Source organism: Chlamydotis macqueenii, chromosome 14 (assembly GCF_036417535.1).
Source record: "Chlamydotis macqueenii isolate bChlMac1 chromosome 14, bChlMac1.mat, whole genome shotgun sequence".
Classification (NCBI taxonomy): domain Eukaryota; kingdom Metazoa; phylum Chordata; class Aves; order Otidiformes; family Otididae; genus Chlamydotis; species Chlamydotis macqueenii.
The window spans coordinates 8,051,408-8,074,395 of NC_141569.1; the positions used below are offsets into that span (position 1 = coordinate 8,051,408).

The 22,988-nt window shown below is 36.3% G+C and overlaps 1 protein-coding gene across 2 annotated transcripts in view; it reads left to right on the forward strand.

The window, feature by feature from the left end:
* The window catches only part of GABRB2 (gamma-aminobutyric acid type A receptor subunit beta2), a 165,350-nt gene extending 142,675 nt beyond the window's left edge, over positions 1-22,675 (forward strand). The window contains exons 9-10 of one of the 2 annotated variants that reach the window (XM_086758986.1): positions 13,064-13,114; positions 16,455-22,675. In XM_086758986.1, coding sequence (XP_086615112.1) covers positions 13,064-13,114; positions 16,455-16,802 — 399 coding nt within the window. In that variant the 3' untranslated portion in view covers positions 16,803-22,675. The remainder of the gene's footprint in view (positions 1-13,063; positions 13,115-16,454) is intronic. The other variant, XM_086758987.1, reaches the window with a different exon arrangement.
* Positions 22,676-22,988: the final 313 nt, after the last annotated feature.

Genomic DNA, 22,988 nt, shown 5'->3' on the forward strand with positions numbered 1-22,988 from the left:
CTTCTACAGTGCTGTAGTGTGCCTGTAAATGGAAGAACATTTTGTTCCCTTTTGCTGGATCAACAAAAATACATCACACGCTGATGGCATAAAACAGTTTTATAGGTTATAGTTTATGGTCTTTTAAGATGGAGGATTATATTGGCATGGATCAGATCTTAATCGTTCTTTTTTTTTTTTTTAATTTTTCTTTTTGATTTGAGAGAAACAAATGCATAATGATGCCATTAATTTTGATGTTATGGTACAATAGATCACATTTTACTGTTGTAAATTTCCTGAAGATTCTTTAACATCATCTTCTTTCTACTAGTGATTTTTCAGCAATGTAAAAAAACTTACAAGCTTTTATTTGATTTGACAAGTTTATTTTTCAGAAATCAGTTTCTCTTTAAACACTGAAAGCCATTAACTAAGAAAAAGTATAGGTCATTTTATGAGACTGGGTCTGTGTTTTCTTGAAGTCTTTCCTCTAACATCAATGGAAATTTAAGGTCCATAGGTGTCAGAGTATCACCACTAGCTGAGAGATATTTTTTAAGACTGTTTCACTTGTGATGTTTTCTGTAGCTATTCATACAATAGATCTTTCAGCCATGTAACAGAATAGCCAAAGTCTAGCGGTAAAATACTAATCATGAACTAGAATTTGAAAGCACTAACTAGCGTACTAATTCAATCCAGTAAGCAGAGTAAATTAATTCCCATAGCTGTTGCAGAAATTCAGAAGCCTACAGGAATAACACACAGCATACTGGGAACAACTGTACATTATTTCTTTTTTTTTTTTTTAATGCTGTCTTTTGCTTAATATAGCAGGCCAGCATGGTTCATAGTGTACGGCAGTTCTGCTCTGGTGTCCAGATACACTCTGATCTGCTTATCAGGTTTGCAGTCCGTTAAAGCAATAGGTTGAGAATCAAATAGGAAAGGATCAGAAAAGAGTAGTGATCAGAGAACACTGTCCTACTGTGCATAGACTGCTCTTGGGAGGAGGAAGGGAGCTGACAGCTGTTCTTGTTGTTTGACCAGCAGCGAGAAAATAGATTCATATTTAACAGACTTGAATGTTTTATCTATGAAAGGGGGCCAAATATTATATAATTATTTTCATGTACTAGTAACAAAAATGAGCCTGAACTACTGAATTTGGTTCAGATGCAGGTTTCCATGAAAAGCCAAGTATTTTAGAAATGGAACCAAATGAATACTCCATCTCTAATTAGGATCTAACATTGAAGGACTAATTTTATGAAGTATGAGTATTCTTTTGTGATTTTACTAGATTCCTCCACATGCAATACTATGAATCCATGTTTGTGACTTCAGATACTATGTGAGAAAAGATTAATGCCATGAGTAATAAACCTCAAAACATGATGAAAAATCCTGTACAGTTCTGTTACTATGTTCAGCATAGACATTGTAAAAAGGCGGATGAACAGTTATTTGAACTGCTCCTTGTAGTGCAGAATCTTTGTTTACGTGTAATAGACCAGCAGATCTGTACTAAATTTCTGCAGATTCCAGTGCTAATTTTTGTAACAGCCTCTTAAAACTGAACAATGAAAGGTGCTGAGAGGAGAAGTGCTTATTCCTTCTATCCACAACTACTTGCAGAAGTAGAAGTTAATACATACTCCCTTTATGCAGTTGAATTCTCTGGTATGGAGAGATTCCAGGGCAGGCACAGACATTGTTAGTCTCTCTGTTTTTGCTCAGTGTTATTCAGAAGATAGTAGAGATCCTGCAAGACAGTACAGAAGCACAACAGAAGCTGTTCTTCCATGACTGTGGTATCTACTGAATCCAGTGTAATTTACTGGAGATTTGGTGACTCAGGAGGAGAATGTCCTGTTTTTTTCCATTTGAGCAAACAACATCAGACAGGCTGGAGAGATTCCTGTGGGCTATTCCAGATGAAATTGTGGCCAAATATTTTTTTAAATTTCATATTGTATTCATGTCATATGCGCAATGAATGTGGTGGGTTTAGTTTAGGGTTGGAAGGGACCTTTAAAGGCCGTCCAGTCCAACCCCCCTGCAAGGAGCAGGGACATCTCCAACCAGATCAGGTTGCTCAGAGCTTCATCCATCCTGGCCTTGAACGTTTCCAGGGATGGGGCATCTACCACCTTTCTGGGCAACCTGGGCCAGTGTTTCACTACACTCATAATAAAAAAACATCTTCCTTATATCTAATCTGGATTACCACAGAAGATTGTAACTTCGTATACACCCTCATTTTGAAAGATTTTTGACTCTGCAGTAAGGGAAAGGAAGAGAAGGGATTTGGCCTATATCTTTATTTGCTTCTTGAACTCTGAAACCTGAGTAATAAAATAAAGGAGAAATTCAAAGGACATAAAACTCAAGGAAGATTCAGACTCCGTTACAAGCAGATATGTCATTGCAGACTTGTTACATCATACTGGAAGTGCTCAGTGTCCTTTGCAGTGACTGTTAAAATGGTTAAAATGGCTGTGTTTATGGTCATTCCACTCTTGAAGCTTCTCAAGCTGCTTTAAGAAGTTTACTTCTGTAGTCTAACTTGTCACCCTTTGCCTTTGACAAGGCTAATTGTTCTTTCTGTAAACAGTTGTATTGTTGCTTACAAGTAAATCACTGGCTTTCTTCTTTCTCTAGACATCCTTTATTTATTGGAGATCGCATTTACATCATTTCCTCACCTCTCTTTTCTTGTCTTATCTTTCATTATTTCTTTGAATGCTTTTATTATCTTTATAGTGTCAAGTTTTTTAATCTCTTTTTTTCTGAATGACATAGTACTGCAAGTGTATATATAAGGATGGGTAAACTGGGAGTGTTCTATTTCTGCTTAAAGACCTAATGTGTGTCATAAATGTTGGTGTATTTACTCTAGCCCATTGTTATGCAATTTTATTCTGTGGACTTTTCTAGTTTAAAAAGGAATATTGATGGTCATCGGCATCCTTTTGATCTTTTGTAGGCACATTCCATGCTATCTTTTCTTTAGAGTCAGGGCAGTAATCTAATATGTTGTCTGTGCTTCTTCCAGATGATCACCAGATATGTTTAAAAATAGGGCCAAATTATAACCTCTGGCTTAACTTCTCCTCTCACTCTCTTCCTGTGGGTAATTGGACATATATTTGGGGTGTGTAATCTCTTCAGTTTTAAGATAATGTGTCAGTCTTTACTGAACTCCATAACTTTAATCTGTTAATTCTGTAATTACATTAAAATGGTCTGAAAGGATTTGATCTAGAAGCCTCTGTGAGGCTTTTTTTTTTTTCTTCTAATTGTGATTTTGGTTTCTGTTTCCTTTTGGGATAGAAAGGGACAAGGAGAGGGAAACAACCTTTCAAGTTTTCTCCTTTATGAAGCCTGGCTTTGTCTTCAAGGTGATGATTAGCCTAACCAGAATCTCAGTGTAAAGCCCGTAGCAACTGTGAATAATTTGTGATGTAGAGCCCCAGCCATTTTAATGTACTTAATTTCTGTTATTGCAGTTCAAATAATGAGTGTCTTGATGCTCTCTCAGTACTGATTTATTGCCCATAAGTTCCTTTGAGAATCCAGTAGCCAAGTTGTTTTTTATTAATTATTAACTTTTTTCTCCTACACTGTTGGATTCAGTAATTTTATTTTGGATGTTTCCATCTTGGAACCATGGCTCAGATGGGCATGCTGATGTGTCTGATACCTCTTCTAGTCTTTGTATTGTTTAGGATTTGCAGTCTGATCCCCTCCCAAGCTCTGTATTTTCAGTATATTTTCCTGTGCTACTAAATTCCCAGTCAACCTGCTGTTTGCGTTGTTGTTACATCTTTTTGATTCTATTGCTGGGTTTTACAGAGTTGCTTATTTAACTCGTTTGATCCTGACTATTGCGTGTATTACTTACACTTCCAATCAGTTAAGGTGAAAATGTTTTTCAATATCAATGATATCTGTGTATTTGTTATTCTGGATAGCTCAGAAAACCTCCATTACAGCTATGAGATAATTTAATGGAAACCAGAACTATCACTGTAAAGACCATGGTAAATGTACTGGGCTGAATGAAAGGCTGGTTCTTCTTCCTCTGTAAAGAATTGCTTCTTGCATCTTGCCAGCTGTACATTTGACAAGGGGTGATTATAATGGAAAAGCAGCTGTATGCAATCGTCTTCCAAAGTAACAGAGACGATACTCGCTGTGAGTATTGATATCAGTTCCTGTTTCAAGCTCTTGTTAAAAGAAGGGCTACAGTTCCATCTCTTGATGGAGCACCTTGTCAGTCTTATCTTAGACATCAGTATGGTTTCTTTACCAGGATATTAGCTAGAAAGAGGATGTGATACTTGCATTTTTTTTCAACCCAGATATCAAACCTCATAGAGGCCTTACATATAATGATTTGGTGCATCTTGCCTTCCATTTCGAGACCTATCTTTCTAATTCTTACATGCATGTTATTCAGGTACTGTTTAAATTATTTCTAATTTTATTTTTCTTTATAGTTAGATCGTCTAGATTTAGAAAGGTTAATTATTGCCAATTATTAGAATTTGTTTGTTATATTCTTTCAAAGTAATTTGATTTGCCACTTCATGGAAGTGGTATTAGATTTTGCGTAATGTAAATACATCAGTGAATGTGGGTTTAGAATGTGGACAGTTGCAGTAATAATTGAAGCCTAGATGTTTCCAGCCTCACTTAAAGTACAGAGATGCTGTACGCGTACAGGCTCTTGTACCTGAGGTACATGATGACATAAGTCACGTGAATAAAACTCTGCCTCTAATTTTGCAATCATGGTGTTGTTATTGTGAGCATGAATAAAGCAATTTCTCTCTGAAAAAGAGGGTAAAAATGTCAGGATATTATGCAACACTTCATCAAACTGTTTATACAGATATATTCAGTCATTTTTAAAAAATAAATGTGAACTGACATTGCTAACCCCTGCATGTTTAGATAAGGATTTTTTTTTTCTGAACCCAAAGACTTTTTTTTTAAATATACTGAGTTTATTTTTAAAACAATGGGTAATTCTTTACTCAGTAGTCTTTGTATTACATAAGGTATTCGGTCAGCACGCTTGACAGTGCACTGCTGTTACACAGTGGCAAGTCATAAACAAGTGAACTTGTCAGACTAACGATGTTTTTATGTCAGAAATTTGGGTACCAAGTAGAGAACACAGAACTTTAATAAGATAATGAGATTAAACAGCATATTAATAGATTTGAATTACAGTAGAAATGTTCTCTTGAAGAATAAATGTAGGGCTTAGCAAGCTAAGAAGGTTTAAACAAATACCGGTATCATTGCAATTCATTGCCCTCCTGACCCACTGTTGTTATATCCAAATTAGCAAACAGTTGTTAAAGGAGATGAGATGGCAAGGAAAGAACAAATAGAAGCCTCACTTGCCCTATGCTGCACTTCACATGGTAACTTTCTTCCCCTTCAATTTGTCTCAGCTGCTGAGTTTTTCCTCTACACCTTTTTGACCAAGGAAAAGAGTCTGACCAGGTTTAATGAGAAAAGTTGAATAAGCTCTTTGGATCTTTCCTTTTTGGAGGACTCCACTGCATTATCAGAGTTTTAAGGCAAACAAGACCATGTAATTACCTGTTTCACAAATGATTGCACCTATTTCACCCACGCAGCCAGGCAGTCTGAGGATAGACAGTTTCTGGCCATTGTGCAGTCTAGTGAGGAGATGGGGCTCTCACAGCACCCTTCTCCAGGTGCCCATTTTCAGATTCACTGGCTCACGTGTGTGTGCTATTCAAACACGAAGACTGAGTACTTTCTGTTTCATTGTGTTAACAATGACGTCCGTTACAGTAGCACACTTTGAAATGATGTAGAGTCAGCTCAGGTATTGCTTTGCTACCGGCCATTTCCCAGGACAGCTTCCAACCTTCTTTCCACCACTTTGCTAGTGAATAAGTGGAAGAGCCTGTGCATTTTTTTCGCGATCATATCCATAGATGTTTCTTTTGAAAAAGAGGGGTGGAATTAGATGAAAGAGTGTGTTAACTCAAGCTGATGTGAATTCATTGATATTTACACGTGGCCCTTTGCAGAACAGCTTGTGATTGTTTTCAGTGCTCTGCAAACAGGCAAGGTCGTTCTCCTCAATTTTCAGACTAAGGTGTAAAGATGTATTAACAGGGCTGCAGGCTTGAGATAACATACCTTGCTCCAAAGCAATGCTCATTAGCTTAGGCTTGGCTAATGCTTTTATTTCCCCTCTGATTTACTGTTGGCTTGCCTCCGGCCTTTTCAGTTCACAGCAGTGTTTGTTCACTTCTGTAAATGCTCCTCTAGTGAGGAGGAATTATTGCAAAGGTACCTAAAACCAGTCAGTATTTATTACCTAGAACTGCACCTTATACCCTACGTGGTAAAGGTATTTCTAGTCTAAAACATAAGTAAGCAGAAGACTGTAAAAGCTTTGGTAAAAAAGAGGAATTTTTAAAATGGCTACATGCACAGACTCAGTTAGTAAACTGAACAGGATATTAAACTCTAAGGCAACATGAAGGTCCTGAAATTTCAGTCTAAAATCTCAAATCCTCACTGCTCTATATTGCTGGAGCCAATGCTGCCACTGTCCAGATCTCAGTGAAAGCATTCATCCTCTTTCTTTCCCCTCCAAAGAGAGTTTTCCTTTTGTGTGCAGTACAGGTAAAACTGCATGAGGACTGATTCATAATCCACGGTCAGAAGGTATTCCTTTCGTAGAAGGTTATTGAAGGACATATCATAAAAGTAGGCATGGATTATAAAAGTTCACCCTTTGTCCTAAATTTACATTAATGCATTATTAAGGAACAACTTGCATATGAAACAATCAGCGATGCACAGAGTGCTTGGCCAGCCTCTTCGTGTTTTGTTGAAACCTGAGGTTTGATAGGAGTGAAATTTGAGGAAGTTCCAGTTTTAGCCCGCAGCAGTTTGCAGAAGCAGTCAGAAGGTGATTTATTTCCACAATCCGTAGTGTATTCCACATGACATCTGAATAAAGGTCAAGTCAACTATGTGAGTTTTTCTTTCAGCAGCCACACTCCTCCAAATGCCATGTTTAATTAATGTAAGAAGAGTGTGTGTGCACTCCGTTTGTTTAAAGCACGATATCCCTTTTGCTTTTATAGTACATATACAAACCTGCTATCCACCAGTGGCCCTAAATTAAATACACTTTTGGTTGCAAAAAAAGAATCCATTAGTGCAGGTTGTATCATTATTTTGGATTGTGGGGAATTAAGGTACCAAAAAAGCAAATACTGTACAGTGAAATAGAAGAAATGTATGTAACTGCAGTTCAGAAGGCATGTCTGGCTAGTGAATTTGGTGAATTGATTTCCCAAAGCAGATCAGCTCTAAAGACTTTGACAAGGTTTAATTGAATGGCCATGAGTTAGCCAGTTTCTATCAAAAAAGTAATTTGTAGCTCTAAACGTGATGTGCTAGGGAATGTAGCCTAGTTGTACTCATGAATCTTGAGATCAATGGACTGTGTACACTAGGGTGGCACTAACTCGTAAAAATATTATTGCAATGTAGATGATGACTATTTGTGAACCCCTTTGCTGTATTTATAGTGTCTAGAATGATCATCTGTTTGGTTTCTTTTTGCTGATAGCAATACATTGTTATATCTAATTTAGAGGAAATTGATTTCAGGTGATCAAAAATTAATATCAGAAGTGTTTACATAATCAGAATGATAGTATCCCAAACTGGTGAGAAGGAGGATACGTATTTCAAATCCCTCTTTTTTAGCTTTTGCCCCTTTTTAGACTATTGGTAACTATTAATTATGATACTTCACCTTTGTTTTTTGCTCTTTAGTCTGTATGATTACCTAGACTGAAGCAACACTTCGCTTTGAACACTATTAAAAACTCCCAAATTGCAACCTGGAAGTAACGTATCTAGCAATATTCATAACAAAATATTCCCTATGTAGCATATGATTGGGCATCCATGTAAACATGTACAAATTGTATACTTTCTCATATATCTATTCTTTTTAAAAAGTGTGTTACCGTGCATATTGCATACATGTGTGTTAATGAAACAGTCATGCTGGGCTATGAAGACCTAAGTTTATCTGTAAATTCACATGGTAGATTGTTTTGGATACTAGCTACTTTCTCAGGATTCTGCATATGGAGAAAGATAGACACCAGGAGTTTTTCTCACATAACTTAAGAAAAAGGTTAGGAGGTCAGGAGGATTATGCCTCTATTTAAATATGTATGTGTATATATACAGATGTGTTTATATATACAAATAGATTTTTTTTTTTTTTTTTTTTTTTACTCCTTAGATACTAGTTATAAGAATTCCTCTGTAATGACATAAGATTATACTAAAACATAGAAATCTAAATCTTGTTTATTTTTGTGTCTCCATTCCCCTTTTTGAAGTGTCAGAGACTGGAATTTAGTTTTCTTTCCCACTCAAAAAACTTGAACTTTCTCCCTACATCTTAAACCTATGTACAAAAAGCCCTGCATACCTGTCCTTGCTTATGTCCTCTAAATGAACTCAGTTTTCTGGTAATGTACTTGTTAGAAACGTACCGTTTTTGGGCTCGCCTGAGGGATGCAACAGTAAAGGTCACACAGCCTAAATCAACATGATTATTTTCATGTAATGTTTTGTTCGGGCCAGTTCTGTCCGTGTGTTTGGAGTATTCAAAGGTTCCTGCAGGTATCTGGAAATTAAAGTCTTCAGAAATGGAAGATTTTCGCTTGTGTTTTGATAGATGGAATTCTGAGGCTTTATACTTTCAAGCTATAGCAGTTTTGGATAGGAAAAATATCTTTACATAAGTTTCAATTGTTGCATGGAAGGTCTTTTATTTATTAAATATAGGGTAATATAACTGGAGGAGAAGATCCAGAAGCCAATTCCGTGTAGGTATTGTTTGAAGAGGGCTAGCTATTGTGGGGGATGCTTCTTCTGCTTGTATTTCTTCCTATTTGTGTCATGAAACATCCACAATATACAATAATTTGCAATTTAAAAATAAGCCTATATTTGGTCTCATTAACTCATTAATAGCTTTCTCAATTATGAGAGAAATGCATCTTATGAAACTTTTGTAACATTGAACATAATCATGTTTACATAACATGTAAAACAGTCCTGCATCTGGGTCGTGGCAATCCCAAGCACAAATACAGGCTGGGTGGAGAATGGATCGAGAGCAGCCCTGAGGAGAAAGACCTGGGAGTGTTGGTAGACGAGAGGTTCAACATGAGTGGCAATGCGCCCTTGCGGCCCAGAAGGCCAACCGCATCCTGGGCTGCATCAAGAGGAGCGTGGCCAACAGGTCGAGGGAGGTGATTCTGCCCCTCTACTCTGCCCTGGTGAGACCCCGCCTGGAGTACTGTGTCCAGTTCTGGAGTCCCCAGCACAAGAAAGACATGGACCAGTTGGAAAGGGTCCAGAGGAGGGCCACAAAGATGATCAGAGGGCTGGAGCACCTCTCCTATGAGGACAGGCTGAGAGAGTTGGGGCTGTTCAGCCTGGAGAAGAGGAGGCTCCGGGGAGACCTGATAGCGGTCTTCCAGTACCTCAAGGGGGCCTACAGGAAAGATGGGGAGAAGCTGTTCAGTAGGGCCTGTTGTGATAGAACAAGGGGTAATGGGTTTAAATTAGAAGGAGGTAGGTTTAGATTAGATATGAGAAAAAAATTTTTTACAATGACAGTTGTAGAGCACTGGAACAGGTTGCCCAGAGAGGTGGTGGAGGCCCCATCCCTGGAATCGTTCAAGGCCAGGCTGGATGGGGCTCTGAGCAACCTGATCTAGTCAGGGATGTCCCTGCTTCTTGCAGGGGGGTTGGACTAGATGACCGTTGAAGGTCCCTTCCAACTCTAACTATTCTATGATTCTATGATTCTATAAACATCTACCATGTTTGCATGTTGGTAAATATGTTTCTCTTCTTTCTTTAAAATTATGTGTGTCAAAAACAAACTGCACACTATTGCCAAAAAACCCTCAGTCTTTTTTTTATTCGTTTTAACTGTGTTCTGAAATTCTACTATCCATATATTTATATTTTATATATGTGCATGTGTGTGTATTACTATAGAACTATAATATGTTTAACTCATCGAACTCAAGTTTGGTTTACATTTACAAGCACAAAAGGCCACCAAATTTATAATTTAGATTTTATTTTCTCTAGAATTAATATGTACAGAAAAACGATTTAAGTATAAAAAAATATTTGCAATGATGCATAGTATTGGTATATATTTTGCATACACAGAAATTTATTTAGAAACAAATCTGAAATGACTAACCATGTCTTGGCAACAAAATTTATTCATTCTTGTCACTCATTTTTAAATGAGTAACAAAATGTTAGGCTCTCCCCAAAACAGCTGTCTATTAGTATACAAGTAAATCATGCAGGAATGTTCTAATTCAGTCAACTTATTATTTTAAAGCAGAACATTTTCATTGTAATATTGTCAGGACTAGTCCTCTGAGCCTTGCAGTATCTATAGCAATGTAACTGGCAGTATTTCGGGCTTCTAAATCAACAGTGAACGTAATCATAAGTACATTTCTAGCTTTTTTTTTTTAATTTGGAAATTGTCAAAATTTGGCAATTCATTTTTTTTTTCCTTACAGTGAAAACTCGTCAGTGATTTTTCCACAGAAAAATCTCAATAACTTTTTTTTTTAATTTTTGTGTTGAATTAATTGCAGTTTCTCTCCAGTGTTTTATCTGGCTTTTGGCACTGCTCTTGAAGTTTTTCCTTGGACCTTGTGCTGCCTCTGGTCACATTAATCTTTGTGCTGGGTCCGAGAGTTATGTTGTTGGTCTTCCCCAAAATCATGAGCATAAATCTGTTAACAAATGAGTACGGTAACATGGTCACTTGAATGAAACACTGGTAGATGGTCCATTCAGTCTGGTGACAAGTACATGCTGTATAGTGCTTTGTTTGTTGTATTTGACTTGAAACAAGAGAAATAACATCTATGTGTTTTACAAAAGTCGGTTCTAGAGGAGTAATAGCCTTATTTTTACTGTCTAGTTCATGTATCAAAACCATAACTACATGCAAATTGTACCTTAGAAATGTTGCCAGTTGCAATAATAATGAAATTTTCCATGTATTTTTTCATCTTTCATGAAGCTTTCTTCTATAAAAATTTTTTTCTGTGTTTCTGTAGTAGATTTTTGGTGCTAGGTATATCTCTTAAAGTATGTTTTGTGAGACAGCGTAATAGGAGACAGCCTATGGGCATAGCGAAAGTTTGATGAAATTTTGGTCTTATTTATCACATAAATATGTCTGTATAACTTTAAGCAGGTGCCATTTGAAAATCATTAATTCTTTTTTTCTTCCAGAGTAAACTTAGCTCCAGCTTACACATGACCATCTACCTTCCACACATTGCCTTGTGTAGTCAGTGCAATTCCCAAAGATCAGTGGTTCCTACTCAGTAAGTCCAACTTTGCTGGTGAGGTGGAAGATCCCTATTATATGTGAAGTCGACTTCATACTTTCACTAAAGTTTCGACTAATCTTGCCAGAGCTACTGTGACTAGTCAAAAATAGGATGTTAGTGGTTTTCCAAGCAAAACTCAGCTATAAGAGGTGGGAAACTATCCTATGGATAATACTAAGTCTTTAACAAATTAAATTATATGTTTGGGCATGTCATGTTGATCTTCATTGCAAAAGGGACCTTTATTTCTGTCTTCAGTTCTTAAGAATGTCAGTCCACAGGACATAAATGCTGAGAGCTAAGCTCAGGTGTTAGTCTTTGTAATAGATGGCGTACTTCTGTTCTCTCTTCGTGGTTTGGCTCACCATATTTTACTTATGGCTAGTGGCAGCTCTACTTAACAAAAGGATATTTCTTTTGAATTTACAACTGTTTTGATTCACAAGGTTTCTCCATCAGAAATTCCAGCCCTACTGTCTATTTTGTCCATGGCTTCTGAGCCATTCTGCTATAAAAGAAGCCATCATATGTGCCTGCAGTTGAAGGTTATGGGTGAAAACGAACAGTACATGAGGAAGTAAACACATCAATATTATATCTTTCCAATTCATCAATATAAATTTACCTCCTACTTATAAAGCTATATTTGGTATAACAGTAAAGCATAATCACCAAGATGCTTGTTTATTAGATGTTAGTAGTTTCAAAGATCTGGTCATCCTTGGAGGATTCCAAATGTACATACATGTGTGGGAGTGTGTGGGAGCTGTGATTTCCTTGTGTTTTACAGTTGCTAATATATTAGTGTAAGAGGAATTCCTCAAGAAAGCCATCATTTTGGAGTTTTTAGGTAGCAGGAAGAATATGTAATGGTAACATTTCTACACTTTCCTCTGTATTTGCTTTTTTTGAGGCCATCAAAAAGGTCACGGCCTCTTTAAAGGTTCCAGAGTCAGCTTTTCTTCCAGTTGACCTGGATCTATATGTGAATATCATTTGCATCATATATTTTTGTCATCCACCTTTAAGATTGATTTATAAAAAACCCACCCTCTTGCATGGTTGCTTAACTCTGGTAATTTCTGCTCCACTTCTGCTGTCACCTTTTATTTTCATGGTACTTGCTGCCGCTTTTTCTTCATCGTCACGTCCTCCCTTCCTTCCTTGTCCCTGGGAGTTTCTCCATTAAGTTTCAACTCTCCTGTTCACCATAAAGAGTCTAGTTCTATGGTTGAACAATCTTTCAGCACCAAGAGATCTTTTTAACCTTCTTCCACCTCCTTTTGAAACCACTTTTACACTTATTTTTCCCCCAGAATAATTTTAACAATTGTTTTCATATCATCATATCTTCCTTGGTCATGTGACCAGTTGGAAAAAATGCATTTACATCACAAAGTTATGTTACCTTGAGGAGCAGGGCAAGGCAGTAATAGCACCTCGAAGCCAGAATATACTTGTGCAAATTGTTGGCTTAGAGGTCATGTTTTAATTAGTTGTCCTATTATTACCTTGGAGTGCTTTAATTATAAATGAAACATAATAGCTGCCTTATCTCTAAGGAAACTGGTCTTGATTTTATTAACTTACAGGACAGAAGAATAATTGGCACATATCATTGTCCAGAAATGTATTCAACAAAGGTATCTTTCATTGTTTTCTAATGTTTTTATCCTCAGAGGCTTAAAATTCAGGTCCTGACCACTTATGGTCATTAAAGATCCCATGGCACTTTTTAATAGCGTGATCATCTCAACCCCAAGCGTCTGACCAAATATCAGTTTATGTAACTATTCTGCTTACCTAACATTCCCCACCACCACTCACCCACCCCATAGTTTCAATTGGCTACAGCATTCTCCATTTCCTCGACTAAAATATAGTGTATTGTTCTGCACTGTCAGTCACTACATTTCGCCTTGGAAGTGTTTGCACTTCACTGGGAAGTGAAGTGGTTCTTCTTTCTAATGCTTGTAAAGCGCTTTGGGATCCTTTTGAATGGGTGGTGCTGTTTACAATGAACGTAATTCATTGTCATTCTACTGCAAGCGTAGTTACAAAAGCATGTTTTATTTAGAGTTGGGCGAACCTGCTTGGTGGAAGTAATGCTCCCAGCATGACAAGGAACTTCTGGGTCTTTTTTGTTGTTTGTTTGTTTTTATTTTCACATTCATTTGTATTTCTGGATTTGAACTTTGGGAGTTCTTCAGATTGAGAATTCAAAATACCATGAAAAATGCAGTTCTTGCTATGGTTAATCCATTGTACCAGGTGCAGGAGGGTCCAAGTAGTCCTCGAGAAGCACCTGAACTTTGTGGTGCTTACCTGGCTATTCTGACACTTGAAGGTTCGCCCATCACTAATTTTTACTGTATCTTGCATTACTTAAAAAAAATTGAAAAACTGTTGGAATATTGAAAAATACTGTGCTCTAACTGATATCAGTGTGATACGTGCAGAAGACAACACTTTGCCCTAGAAGATAGTTTGTGTTGCATAGAAAGTATATGAGTGTGTAAAGAGCACTCAGATTTCTCATATCATTGCAGATCAAAAGGACAAAAAGCTTCAACTAGATTAATCCTAAGAAGATTTAAGATGTCAACAAATTTGTTGGCACTAAAATATTTCCAAAGATAGTATCTTAGAATGCACAATGTTGAGGTGAAAATAACCCAGGTTCTGGGCTAAGCGGTAAAACCGTTTCGTTAGTGGACGTTACGTCAAACTTCCCCTTATGTCATTGGAACTAAAATTTCTGTTCTTTTCTTAAGACTATGTGAAACTATGAAAAATGTAGTTTCCAAGTGGCTTTGCACCCCTCTTGTAAAATACTTCCCCTGTTAGTTTTCAGACATTCTTGGGAGTAATTAATGCCAAGCGCCTATAATGGCGTTTATTTTCAGGATACTGAAAATCTTATTATTTCTCTGAGATCTTATGACAAAAAGGACAGTCAATTTTGTCTTACCCCAAAAATCACATAAGAATTTTCTAAATAACTGCACTCATAAGAAAATGTTTGAAAGCTCTCTTGAGAGGTCTCATAGGTCTATTTGAAAGCTAATGCATGTTTGCTTTTGTTTGTATTGCAGTAGCAGGATACTCTTTTTGCCTTAGTTTTGTCCAATGCAGATGAGAACAGATTTGATGGCCTTCCTGGCTAGAGCACAGTGTTTCCTCACAGTGCTCAATATCATGCTACAGATTTCTTAAAGGAATTTTTCTGGAGTTCCATCTTAACTTTCCCACTTTTCCAGTGCTTCTCAAAAAAGACTGATTTTCCTAACACACTAGAAAATTCAAAGATGGCTTTGGTGGAAAGCAAGCAGAAATAGATTTTGGCTGGCTCACATTGAATCATTATATTTAATCTAGAACTAAAATATAATGAACCTAGAGGGGTGCAAACTCACATAGATGGCAGGGGGAAGAGAGAAATCTGGCATCTCAGCAATGCCAATTTTTATGCATCACTTGAACAGATGTAATCACTCAAATGGCAATGTTTCAGTAGGTCCAAAATACTTTAGTTGAGTACCTGACTTCCAAGTTCATAATACTGTGCAGTGCATACTACTAAAAAGTAACTGTTTTAACCCAGTTCTCTCACCGTGCCATGTGAAATATTACATAGCTTTTTTTTTTTTTTCCATAATGGCAAATACGGTGCTATATTGGGCAGTGCAGGAAGGTACCTGCTGCTGACTGCTGCTTCTGAATATTACAGAGTAGACTAATGCCATATTATTGGTTAGAAATCCACAAAAGTCACAGCTTCCACACTTTAAGTAATAATCATAGTATATACTATGTACATGATAAATGAATAACATGGTGGAACTCTTAAAGGAGCTGTGGGACAGTTTCAGCTGTTATTTGGCCTGGAGTACATCTGGGCTAGCATCACTAAGTCAGTGGACTTAATCAGCTGCTCTCCAGCTATTATTGCTCTTAAAGTATTTTTATTTAATTACACTCTGTAGTCACATAATTCAAAATATATGCTTAAAGGGAAGACTGAGGAGAATTAGAGCTTCCTAAATAACCTTATATTTGTTTTCTGTAGGTTGATTATTTTTAAGTTCTCTGACCATACTTCAGGTCCACTTCAAATTGCTGAAGAATAAAATATAGTTCCTCATCTTTGAAATCGTCTTAATTATCTAAGGGGTTTTTTTACAACATTGCATTAATATTTTTTTTCACTGAACTGCTGTTAAAAAAATAGGAAGTGATTAAACTACCTATTGAAACAACTGTTCAATGTACATTTGAAGTGATTACACTCTGTGTATGTTTTTCCTTACTCTAAACTGCACACCTCTGCTATTCCATCGTTCAGGTCTGCACAGCATGTGCTGTAGTTATGGAGTTCATTACCGCTGGGTAATGGAGTTTCCACATAGCTATAGTTAGACTATGTCGGTGCCTTTCCCCAGGTAACTAACAGTCCTGCTAGGAGTATAGGGACTGAAAATTTGTATTCTCTTGTGCAATTCTCTGGGCTTCATTTTATAGAGGTGTATAGAGGTAGAGAGACCTTATGAATACCTGAAGTTTTTGTCAGAACAGAAGCTTTCATTTGAAAGAAGCAAAACTAAGACCAAGCAGACCCTTTTCCACTTGATTTTCCTCCCAAAACCCTGGTGTTCAATGTTTGCCCTAGATATCCTACCCAGTGGCAGAATTCCCCTTTCAGGAGCTGAGCATGTGCTCTATTTCCAGGTATTGCTTCTGCTCACTGAACATGAGGTCTAGGGAAATACCATTTGTCCCATTATACTATACTGGCCTTATTGGTCCCTGTGTTCACAAATAAATTACAATAAATATAGTCACGGCTGTGCTTTAAGTCTTTTAGATAGGCTGGCATCCAGTGAATTAGTAATGTTAGATCAAGCCCTTGTCAGCATGGCTTCAGTTTGCAACTGATGTGGCTTCCTTTCTCTCCTGTTAAATCTACTTTTTTATTTTTTACAGATGGATCCACATGAAAATATTTTGTTGAGCACACTTGAAATTAAAAATGAGATGGCTGCCTCCGAGGCTGTGATGGGGCTTGGGGACCCTAGAAGCACTATGCTGGCCTATGACGCTTCAAGCATCCAGTACCGGAAAGCTGGCTTACCCAGGCACAGCTTTGGTCGCAACGCCCTGGAGCGACATGTGGCACAGAAGAAAAGCAGGCTACGGAGACGTGCATCTCAACTGAAAATTACCATTCCTGACTTGACTGATGTAAATGCCATAGATCGATGGTCGCGCATATTCTTCCCTGTTGTTTTTTCCTTCTTCAATATTGTCTATTGGCTTTACTATGTGAACTAAGAAACAAAGCCACACAGGAAGCAAGAACTGGATTTCTCTTCAAATCGGTTGTACAGCCAAAAGTGGGACTTAGAAAAATTCTATTCAGGACAAAATGTTATTTTAAAACACCTTAGTTGCTGGCCCACTCTATGGTCTGTTTTTATCATATTTTTGGTTGTATCTGCTAAATCGTAAATATGTTAAGTTGCAGTATGGACACATCCCCTTATCAAAATATAAGTGCATTTTGAGTGTGAAGGCAAATTGGATTTTGACAATCATTTCTGTCTCATTGACCCTCATTCTCTCTCTCTCTTTTTTTTTTTTTTAATGCAACCATTTGAGTTTAGTTATACAAATTATAGAGTGGCATCTGAGAAACAAGTTCTAGTTTCAACATCAGTACATACCGTTCCCAGGGAAACTGCATATCTGAGACATGCATTTATGCTTAAGAGAGTGTACTAAGTTGTTATCATGCTTGTGAAACATATACACTTTACCTTTTAAATGTGTAAACTTGAAAACAAGTAGTGCCTATCATCTTTCCAAGATGATGATGGTCAGAGGTTTCCCAACCATATTCAGGTATTTCCTGTTACTTATAGAAAGAACTAAACCTTTGACAGACAATATGAGGGTTGGGTGTTTGCACAGAAGCTGAAGCAAAAAGCACTAGTTTTGTTTGGATTTTAAAGGGAGAACATATGATCACAACCACAGTGACTGTAGTTGTGATCAACAGAGGAATGTAGCAATGGTGTAAAAATGCATCAACTCTGAATGGGTAGATATGCTGCTGTTTTGTGGTGGGGAAAGGAAATCATCTGTCCAAAGTGCCAAAATTGGTTGGCCACATAGTAATTCTCTATGTGGCTGAAGGAAACTAATGATGCCCTGCCTTTCTAGGGCACGGGAAGCTAGAGAGCAATTATAGAACATAGGGACAAGGAGAGGGAAAGCTACATATATGTAAAAGTGTGTGTGTGTATATATACACACACACATGTATATATATACTGTGCAAATGAATGTTGTCAGTTATAGTACATACCTTAATCTGAAATACTCATGTGGAGTTCTGTGATTTCTTCCCAGTTTGCAGTCTTTCCAGTGTTATGCTTGCCACGGTTGTCATGCTTAACACCTTACATCCAGTTTGATTAAAGGTATCGTACCTCTTTCAAAAATAAAGATCCAAGCATATGTACTTCAGTAGAAAAAACACTGACAGGGTATTTTCTCAGCCCGGATTAGGCAATACAGTTTAACTTTTTTATTTTGTTTTCCTTAATGGACTGTTTTAAAGTGAAAACTTTTGTAGCCATCACTTTCAGAATTTAATTACACTCTTGAATGTTTCCTGCTTTAGGGTGATTTCCATTGAAAAACTAGGAAATTTTTAATTTTACTTTAGGAAACTTTTTGAAATAAGAAGAGATTTTTTCATTCCATAGAACTTTACTCTTCTAGGCAAAATGGAATAGAAAAAAAAAAGTAGAATTTTATAAGCAAAGTAGAATTTGTGGTTTAGTTCATTGTGGAAACTTTTCCTGTAATGAGGGAAAAAAAAAAAAAGCAAGAACTGTTTAAAAAATATACATTTCCGATGGCTTTTGTTAAATCAGATCCCCAATATTGTTTGACACAAAATATTTCATGAAGCAAAAGCCACATCTGTTTTATCTGTGCTACCTCTCATCTGTGTACAAATTTCTGAAATAAATTAAAATTTAAGTATCTTCCAAATAGCAAAGGAAACTTTTTAGGCAGATACTTTTTCCTTGTTTAAGTATTCCTTTGGCAATACTCCAAGATAGTTCTTAAGAACATTTTCTGTAAAATATTTTCTTCAAATTTTTTGTTCTTGCTTTAAAAGAGTAATTTTCTTACAAGTTTCTGTGGGTTTTTTCCCCAATTTGACAGTAAATGACAGTGATAGGAGGAAAACAGTTCTGGGAACTAATAGGCCAATTTTCTGTCTTTCCTTTGAGCGTATCACATGCTTATTTCTGCTTCAAATGGGAGAGAATAGTTTTGAGCCTGAAATGGGATTTGCCAGGCATATACACCACCTGTTGTGTTCAAGGGAGGTTCACGTGCTGCCTCCAGGTTCAGACTCTGCAATACGTAGAGATAAGCTTTCATCATATGATTAACTTTCCAAGTCAAAATGTTGCTATATATTCACATACTTAATTTCTGACTGCATTTCATGTGTAACGCAATAAGCTTTAGAATTTCAACTGATAGGTATGAATCATGTTGGAATTTTTTCCCAATTCGAAGAAAAGGAGCCACATCAAAATTCAGTATTTCTCTTCAAAGTATATTCTTTAAAAATGGTATTAATCATAAATAAAAGCAATCTTATAGTATTCTTCTGTACAAGCTTTTCTTTCATTTCACAAATTGCTGCCAACTCCTTTTTTATTTCGCAGAAGCATAGTGTGAATACAGAGAGCTCGCAGCTTGTTTGTGGTTGATACACATCAAATATAAAACCTTACAGAAAATGTGTCGACTCTACATTGGTTTACTGCGTCAGCTATTATGAAAACCACAGAGACTGAATCCTAGAACTGCACATTAATTTATCTGAAATTACAGTACAAGCCATAATACTCTCTGAGTATTAAGTATTATTACTCTTTCAGAGAGTGAAAGAAAACGTCTGATTTCTGCTCAGGTGTCACTAGGAAAGATATATTATCTAGGGGGAAGGAGCACTTTTGCTTTTACTATGTCCTTCTGGCTATTCATGTGTTGTATAAAATTAGTGAAAGAGAAGGATTCTATCATTTCGTACTAAGGCTTAACACTGTGATACAAAAAGATGGGGGTGCAAAAGACTGACACGGCACCATCAAAGGCAAAATATAACTCGAGCCCAAGGTGAGCACTTACTCCTCTTCTGAGATACTTGAGTGAAAGTGAGAGATTATGCCAATATACATGAGCTATGGGGTTTGCTATGTGTGCTACCCTTCAGGTAAACTAGAATGAATTTGCTTTTAGTTTAGAATTGACCGAAAATGATTATTCTAGATCCTTTTAATCGTGTTGATTGTTGTTAGTTTCAATAAGCGAAATAAAAAAGTTAGTAATTTAGATAAACCTTGTAATATAATTAGAGTAGCACATTTTATTGTTCTATTAGACGTGATAGCCAGCAATTAAGGTGTTTTTCATCTTTGTGAAATTCATGGGCAAATTATGACTCTAACATGGCACAGTTTTAATGAAATCTTTGAGATCAATCTGTAAATATATACTGTACATGACTGCTAGTAAGTATGATACATATTTTCAGAACTGAAAATTCATGCGACATATTTCTGTGTTTGCATAAGGAATGTTATGTTTCTATCCTATTGCAGTTTTATGACTGGGAAGAAAGACTCAAGCAATGACAATGTGACCATTTCTTTTCTCATTCCCAGGGGAAGAAAACAGAGTCTTAGATAACAGCATCTCACAGATTTCTTCAGAGAGTTTTTACATTCTAATACAAAGGACATAAAATCTGTAAGGTACCAAAGCACAATGCGTAGAAAAAATAGTGGTAGTCTTACACCTGGGGAACAAATCCTATTTATTTCAGACAAATATGCATTAAAATTAAATCTCAGTTAATTTTCACTGTAATTACTAGACTGTGTTCCAATTCTTTACTATAACACAGTACTAAAAATAACTGAATGACTGATAAACATAATCCAAGTGTATGTGCATATGGACATATACCTAAATGTCTGTATGGACATATGTGTGTATATATATACATGTACTGAGTATATATATGCACATACTTTCTTATGTTGGCGTCTTACAGGAATAAGCTAATAATAGTTTTGTTTCTACCATCAACAAGTGTATTAATATATTTTTGAGAAAAAAAAAGATTAATGTATTTAAAAAAACCAACTTACTATACAGGGTAACTGGGCATTTCTATATCAGCAGATCAATGCTTATAATTCGTATGGAGCATTGCGCCATTTGAAATTACGATAGTACTGTACCTCCTAGCATCTGAAATTAGAGACTAGTCCTCACATTGCTTGCCTATTTCTTCTCTCTCGTTTTCTAACAGCATTGTCCACTAGAAAGTTTTCAAAACCAACAAATTCCTTAGGGAAGCAAGAAAAAAAAGGCAAAAATATTAACTATTTCTAGAAAACAATTTAAGGTGGGATGGCCAGGGTACAATACTATATTAGTAGTGATCATAACATTTTGCTATGTGTACATAGAACATGCAATGTGAGCAACCATAACTTAAGCTGAAAGTGTGTAAATATTATCAGATTTCTTAAACATTTTTAACTTCTAATTTGTACTTTATGGTAAGGCAAAAAGCTAATTCTACTTATGGTTTAGGTTAATGTGTCCTAAAGTTATGTAAATAATTAAATAAGCTGTAAATGATCAATGGATAGATACAGTAATTGTTTAGTGACTTTTTTTTACTAAGTACAATAATTGCAGTGCTCTAGCAGAGTAATTTAAACACCCTTTTGCATAAACAGATTTGGATTCCAGATGTAAAAAAGTACAGGAAGTACTGCAGTGTAAAATAGCCATCGCGGCACTGTTACTGCTAGCACAATCAATTCTTTTGTACGGTGAAGATGTTCAGGCAGCAGAAGACAGTAGCTTGGCACTCGGTACTCAGATTAGCGCAAACAAATAGAGCCTGGTTTTCACTTACAATAAGACACCTTTATGTTGCTCCAGTGAGTGGAGAGGTGAAGGAATCCGGGGTAAGTGAGAATTCAGCTGCTAGTGATTTCACTACAGAAAGCCTGCATATTGAGTCTGTCTGTTTCTGAAAACTGTATCTCTTATGGTATCTAATAGTAGACTTATATTTTTCTTTACAAAAAAAAAAAAAAAAGTATATTTGACTGTCGTTAGATAGCATAGTCCCCCAAAGCCAAAGAATCTTGACTCCAGAAATTGTTGAAAAGGGAAATCTAACAAGTCACTGCTTAACACCAAAGGTAAAGCTTAATAAAATGCACTAGGAACTTTGTCTAAATTTTTCAGAAGCAAATGGAATGTTGATCAAAAATACTGCCCTATTCTACTTTGTAAAAATAGTAATAATTTAAATATCCATTAATATAACATTGAAATAGATAATCTCTACAAGAATATGCAACACTAACATTTCATAAGTATCAAATTATTTTCTTTGTAAGTGCTTTGACAAACAATGAAAATGAAATGATGAAAAATCTCGCCTCTACTTTCATACTAAGGATCGTATTTTTTCAATGTTTTTTCAAACATGAAGTCATCTATTCCAATTTGATAACATTTTGTATGTTTTCACTGTTACTGTCATTTGACAGATACTCACCAGGCTGTATTGTTCATGGTCTGTCCTGTTACTTTCAGTTGAAGACAAAAAGAACATTTGAAACATGATTAATTCTGACAAGCTGACTATGATTTGACTTCTGTCACGTTTTTATTTGCATGGGTGTTTAAATGGTTCTGTTAGTACTGTCTTTGCACAGTTCTGATTTATCTTTTTTTTTACTTAGTACTATTTAATTCATAATGTAGTAATCATCAGCCTTACTAATGACCTTGTAGCCTTTCTTATATGCACATAATGCACATTTTCCAATGGCTAGAAAATGCAAAATACTAGTGGATATCATTGCATCAGATTTTCATGTCTTTCTCAAAAGGACTGCTAACCTCTGGGATATATGAGGTAGTAAAATGATGATTGTAAATGAGTAGCACATAAGAGATATTTTCTTGAATTTAAAATTATTGCAGCCAGTTTCAGCATGTAAATATATAATAATGTTGGCTAGTGTGTAATTCTTGAACTAAAAAAATATATAAATAAAGAAAACCGAAAAGATGTATATGTAGTTGTGTTCTGTTGGGCAGGCTCTTTTCTCAAAGCTGCAGAAGATTACAGTTCTCATCTGAAGTGAGCATCTGTGAATTTGGGTCAGAAAGGACACCAGGTAGCTGGGCATTGAAACCTCAATGCCCACCTAGGCTTAATTGGCTTAATATACCTATGTAGGCTTAATATGCAAAGGGGTAGCCATAACACGGTGTTAATTTGCTGATGCAGCAGTCGGGGGAGTTGAGTGTCTGGGGAATATAAGCAACATATGGTGAAATGCTTTGTGCTCGTCAGTAAGATAAAGCTGAAAGGAGGGGAATGGC